We start from the raw sequence: 5,921 nt of genomic DNA, 5'->3' as shown, positions 1-5,921 counted from the left end.
AGTTGTTAGTGGGGAACCACCTGGCAAAGAAGCTGGGAAATGGCAGCAGCCCACACAAGGCAGCTGAAGGGCTGCTCTCAAGGCCAGCATCCATCCCAAGAACTAAGCGCTCCAAACGCTCAGTCCCCAGGGACTCAAGCACAGCACACAAATGTGCTGGGTACGGATCCCTCCCTCTGCATAGAGCCTTACAACCCACCTGCCTGCCTGCCACGCACCGCACCAGCAGGGAAGAGCCCTGCACAAAGGCCCCAGGAGCTCTTCCTGAGCAGAACCTGAGGGGACACGACAACTTCTGCCCACAGGCTGCACCGATGCCCAGCAACAGAGGGATGCAGTGGTGGTCAGTTTCAACAGGAACATGAAGCACCCCCAGCAGGGACAGCGGCTGGAGCTGGAGTGCCGGATACCCAGAATCACATGGGGAGCCTCTTGGTTCCGCCTGGAGAAGGACGGGAACCTTCACTTCATTGTCTCAAGTAATTCTCCACAAAACACAATCTTTCATGAGTATAAGAGAATATCTCAGCGCTTTGAGGTATCATGGAGAGATAGCTCACCTTGGCTGGTGGTGAAGTCCTTCACGGCACAGGACCAGGGGATCTATTTCTGCGTCACCAACGTCAACCAGGTGCTGCACTTCAGCTCTGGACAACCCGCCTTCCTCCCAGGTCAGCAGCAGCTTCACCCACCTCGCTTACACCCAGCTCCCCTGCCCGTGCCTTCTCAACCTGGCCCATCGCCCACACTCCCCATGGCTCTGCTTCTTTGCCCAAGCCATCTCATCACACAGGCACTGCTCCTCGTCATACAGGCTCCGTACCCAGCAGCTCTGCTTGCATTACTGACCCTGCACAAACACAGAGGTGATCGTACAGCCCAGCTGCGCCTCTGAGGGATGAGAGTTACAAAGGCCACAGTCACCACCTCCTTGCTCACCTCACCTGGCCCTCTTAGTCCCAACACTCTCCATATACTTACAGCACCTCAAAAACATCCATGTCTCTCAGGACATGTTTTATATGACTCTTAACAAAGGCGCCACACAAACTGAAGGTGCTGATAAGAAATTAGATGCCTGGATCCTTCTGTTTCCAGGGCTGGGCAGCATTCAAACAGACCCTGCAGTAGTTTTTCCTATGTTGGCCATGTCCTGGCACAGATAGGGGGAAGCTCTTCAGCTGTACCTTGCTGAGTTTGCTTATTTCTTCTCTCCAGTCACAACTACAGCAGCACCCACCATACCTGCAGCCACAATCCAGGGCAGTCAGGTCACCAAGAAAGACATCTTCTGGCACAACCCGGATCCAGGTAATAATCTGCAGTGGGGCAGACACTCAGCCACAAACCATTGCTTGCAACAGCATGAACTAAAGGCTGTGCTGACTGCAGGCATTTGGGGATGTAAGGACAAGAGAAAGCCTTAATCTTTCTCAGAGTAGCAACTGAGGGCATGAAACCACCTAAAGAGCTCAGAAATTCTGAGGGTGCTGGGAAGAAACTCAGCCCACAGCGCTCAGATTTCATGGCAGAGCAGCTCAGCAATTCAAGCAGATCTCAGAGAGTCATAGCATCACAAAGTAGGTGCCACAGGGTCCCCCCAGACCTGGCCATTATGTTCATCTTTGTCCTGGAAGGAGGGGGAGAAGGCTGTTTTATTGTATCTCACTGTATTCATCCATTTTTTCCATCCACTCACAACAGCAGCAGAACACAGAACACCCACAGCCACCACCCAGAGCAGCCCAGTCACCAAGAGGAACAGCACACAACATGGTCTGGATGCAGGTAACACAGCTGTGGGGAGGCAGGGGCTCTGCCAGCAGTGCTGCTTTGATCAGAAGAGCCCAAATTAAAGTCTGTGCTGACTACAGGCATTTCAGGATGCAGGCAGATGTCTGCAACTGGGACTTTCCCCTTTCCTCTCTTTCCTTTCTTCCTGCAGGAACAAGCAATGAGAACACACCACGTTTCTGCCATGAAACAGTCATATGGATTAACCTGNTCTCATCACACAGGCACTGCTCCTCCTCATACAGGCTCCGTACCCAGCAGCTCCGCTTGCATTACTGACCCTGCCCAAACACAGAGGTGATCGCACAGCCCAGCTGCGCCTCTGAGGGATGAGAGTTACAAAGGCCACAGTCACCATCTCCTTCCTCATTTCACCTGGCCCTCTTAGTCCCAACACTCTCCATATACTTACAGCACCTCAAAAACATCCATGTCTCTCAGGACACGTTTTATATGACACTTAACAAAGGCACCACACAAACTAAAGGTGCTGATAAGAAATTAGATGCCTGGATCCTTCTGTTTCCAGGGCTGGGCAGCATTCAAACAGACCCCGCAGTAGTTTTCCCTATGCTGGCCATGTTCTGGCACAGATAGGGGGCAGCTCTTCAGTTGTACCTTGCTGAGTTTGCTTATTTCTTCTTTCCAGTCACAACAACAGCAGCACCCACCATACCCGTGGCCTCCACCCAGGGCAGTCAGGTCACCAAGAAAGACATCTTCTGGCACAACCCGGATCCAGGTAACAATCTGCAGTGAAGCAGACACTCAGCCAGCAGTGCTGAATTGCTTGCAACAGCATGAACTAAAGGCTGTGCTGACTGCAGGCATTTGGGGATGTGAGACAAGAGGAAGCCTTAATATTTCCCAGAGCAGCTACTGAGGACATGAAACCACCTAAAGAGCTCAGAAATTCTGAGGGTGCTGGGAAGAAACTCTGAGCCCACAGCCCTCAGATTTCATGGCTGGGCAACTCAGCAATGCAAGCAGACCTCACATTAGAATGTCTTAGCATCACAGGACAAAGTGGGCACTATAAAGTCCCCCCAATGCTGGCAATTATGTCATCTATTGCCTGGCAGGAGGGGGAGAAGTCTGTTTTATTGTATCTCACTGTATTCATCCATTTTTCCATCCACTCACAACAGCAGCAGAACACATCACACCCACTGCCACCACCCAGGGCAACCCTGTCACCAAGAGGAACAGCACACAACAGGGCCCGGATGCAGGTAACCCAGACGTGGGGAGGCAGGGGCTCTGCCAGCAGTGCTGCTTTGATCAGAAGAGCCCAAATCAAAGTCTCTGCTGACTACAGGCATTTCAGGATGCAGGCAGATGTCTGCAACTGGGCCTTTCCCCTTTCCTCTCTTTCCTTTCTTCCTGCAGGAATAAGCAATGAGAACACACCACATTTCTGCCATGATACAGTCATATGGGTTAACCTGGCTGGCACCTGCCTCCTCCTGCTCCTCACTGCCATCACCATCAACATCACACACTGCCGAAGTAAGTCGCACCCTGACACCCTGCAGAGCTTCCTGGAGCCTCACACCACAGAGCACAGCCTGCTCCTCCAGGGAATGGGCTCCGTGCTGATTGCCCTCATGCAGCCATTGGCAGGACACAGGGAATGCTGAGGGACCGCTCCTAAAACACTTCTCCAGATTTCCGTCATCATTAGCTTTAGATTCAGAAAACTTCATCTCATTTTATACTTACAAATAAGAAGGTATAAAAACGGCATTATTAGAATTATATAAATTGTAAACAGACAAGAAATTACTGTGTTGACTCTGCCAACCTGATGTCATCATATTGGGGTAGAAATTGCCAAAACCGAAAATATTACTCAGCCATTTAATTCAGCTGCTTCACGCTGATCAACATTACCAGTGAAGATGCATTAGCTGCATTAATTTCTACAAAAGCAGCACTGATGCTGAAGGAGAGATTGTTACACAGCATCTGCATTCTCTGCTAAATTTCTGGCTCAACATTGTAATTCACTGAAAGCAATCCACAGTACTGACAGAGAAGCAAAATAGGGGGAGAATCATGGAGGGAAATTGATACTGACGGGCTCTAAGTCAGCTTACAGCCAACACAGGGCCTTTAATAGATGCTGCCTTAAGGCAGAAATCAGTATTCTTCTTCATTGTTATCCAGCCTAAATTTCTAATGCAAGATTGCGATTCAAGAGTAAATTCAGAAATCTTCATTGATATTTTTAGTTCCTCTTTGCTAAAGCGGTCAGATCTTTCCACGCTAACAGCAGGAAGCATCAGCAGTGCTGAAATCAACACAGCCACGCGTCACACACGCTCACCACAAGCCCATCCCTTGCAGGACCGAGCTCACCGTAAGCAAGCAGTGCTGCGTGGCTGCTCAGCAGAAGGCACACAGGCGTCATCCTCATACACCGTCCTGATCCCATCAGCAACACACACAGCTGCCCTGATGGAGCGCGGCCATTTGGATGACCCTTCTTTGCCTACACATCAATCTCACCCAAAACTCACCTCTCATACCCCAAACTACCTCTCACTTCCAAAATATTCCCTCTTAGAAGCTTCTAATTCCTAATGCTCTCAGTTTTTTTCTTAGCTTTCATTCGCAGTTCTCAAATAAAAGAATATTTCAAATAAAAGAAATCGACTCCAGCTATATTCAAATATATCTCTCTATCTGACCAGGGATCCATGGTGGGAAATCCCTCCCACTTTTCCAACTGAAATCCCCACAGCAAGCACCAACATCGCTCATCTCAAACTCACGTACTTCTGAGCCCTGTTCTAAATCCTGTCAGACTCTCTCTTCACTCCAGGACTTTGTCTACATTCTCCTCAGCCATATCTCATTGATTATCGCTTAACAGAAATAAACTAAATACAGACCAATTTCAGCACAGGCTCTACATATACTAAACAGTGATGCCTCTGTATTTAAAGGCAGGAAGAACTTCCAAACCTGAGAGCTCATCTCTCTTTCCCAACTCTCTCAGTTTAACCATCAGTGCTGCTGATGGCCGCTGCTCAGCAGGTGAGAACTAACCATGACCTTGTATAAACGCATCTCAAACATCACATTTTGACCTTGGCTGACCTTAGATACCCCATTCCAGAAGGTTTCACAGTGGCTTTCCTTACTCATCAAAATGCTCTGAGGCCCAATCAAATGAGCCCAGCAATAGCCAGTTTTGGCCCATTTTTACACAAAACTGCACTTGCACCACAGAGCACAGTCTGGTTTCTGGAACCCAGGAACAGGGGTACATCTGCAAAATAGGAATACAGCATCACATCACAAATAACAGCAGAGCCAGGAAATAACAACTGAAGACACAAATAACACCAGCACAGCGAAACTGTCACTACAGTTTGTGCAAAGCAGCAGGAAGCCCAGCACTTACCAACGTGTGAGTGGTCACCTGGAGGCAGCAGCAAGGGCCCTCAGTGCTGAGGCATAGCAGGGTGTTTTTTGGCAGGCTGGAAGTCCTTGTGGTTGTAGAACAAGAACACAACAATTTATATTAAGAAAAGAATTAATGTGCATGAGTGTGGGACATGGGGCTGCAGTGAAGGCTGCCTCATCACAGACCTCCTGCCCTGCACACACCACCTTCTGCACAGAAAGGTTAGAGAGAACAGCTGAGGTGAAGCACTCAGCTACATGTCAGCAATGCATGGACACAGTGATGACAAGTGAGCATGGATCAATCTGAAAATAGAAGAAAACATAATAAAATCTGCTGCATAAAACATAACATGCAGCCTAAGACAATGGAACAGGTCTTATCCTTGTTATCAACAAAGGTGGACATGATGAGAGTGCCTCAAAAGGCAGAGAGACAGCAGGCTGAAGAGAACTTATTTGATTTGAAGCAGGAAAACTGTCAGTCTGAATTTCAACTGAAGACACTGCAGCAAAATCCCTGAGGCAACATTAAAAGCAACGCTATCACAATAAACCCAAGTCCTGGATCACAGACGAAGAGCTGCAGAAATCGTTTCTCACTGTTCCACCTCAGAGGCTGAACACGGACTGCACACAGAAGAGGGTCCTGGTGACATCACATCCTCTCCTATAAGTTACGCTGCCTCCAAAGTTCAGTGACAAAGATCAGC

General features: G+C 48.8%; 1 protein-coding gene and 1 long non-coding RNA gene across 4 annotated transcripts in view; one reads left to right on the top strand and one right to left on the bottom strand.

Moving 5' to 3' along the window:
- The window catches only part of LOC107313871 (T-cell surface glycoprotein CD8 alpha chain-like), a 30,317-nt gene extending 25,869 nt beyond the window's left edge, over window positions 1-4,448 (top strand). Inside the window, exons 1-5 of one of the 3 annotated variants that reach the window (XM_032444051.1) lie at window positions 312-671; window positions 2,444-2,536; window positions 2,943-3,026; window positions 3,184-3,303; window positions 4,144-4,448. In XM_032444051.1, the coding sequence (XP_032299942.1) occupies window positions 362-671; window positions 2,444-2,536; window positions 2,943-3,026; window positions 3,184-3,303; window positions 4,144-4,160 (624 nt within the window). In that variant the 5' untranslated portion in view covers window positions 312-361 and the 3' untranslated portion in view covers window positions 4,161-4,448. Of the gene's footprint in view, window positions 1-311; window positions 672-1,218; window positions 1,457-2,443; window positions 2,537-2,942; window positions 3,027-3,183; window positions 3,304-4,143 lie in introns of those variants that run through there. The other 2 variants (XM_032444050.1, XR_004306911.1) reach the window with 2 other exon arrangements.
- The window catches only part of LOC116653328, a 35,017-nt gene extending 29,607 nt beyond the window's left edge, over window positions 1-5,410 (bottom strand). The window contains exon 1 of the long non-coding RNA XR_004306913.1: window positions 5,207-5,410. This is a non-coding gene — a long non-coding RNA (uncharacterized LOC116653328). The remainder of the gene's footprint in view (window positions 1-5,206) is intronic.
- Between the last annotated feature and the right edge of the window lie 511 nt (window positions 5,411-5,921).

The sequence above is a fragment of the Coturnix japonica genome, chromosome 4, assembly GCF_001577835.2.
Source record: "Coturnix japonica isolate 7356 chromosome 4, Coturnix japonica 2.1, whole genome shotgun sequence".
Lineage (NCBI taxonomy): Eukaryota > Metazoa > Chordata > Aves > Galliformes > Phasianidae > Coturnix > Coturnix japonica.
This window is presented reverse-complemented; position numbering and strand designations above follow the sequence as displayed.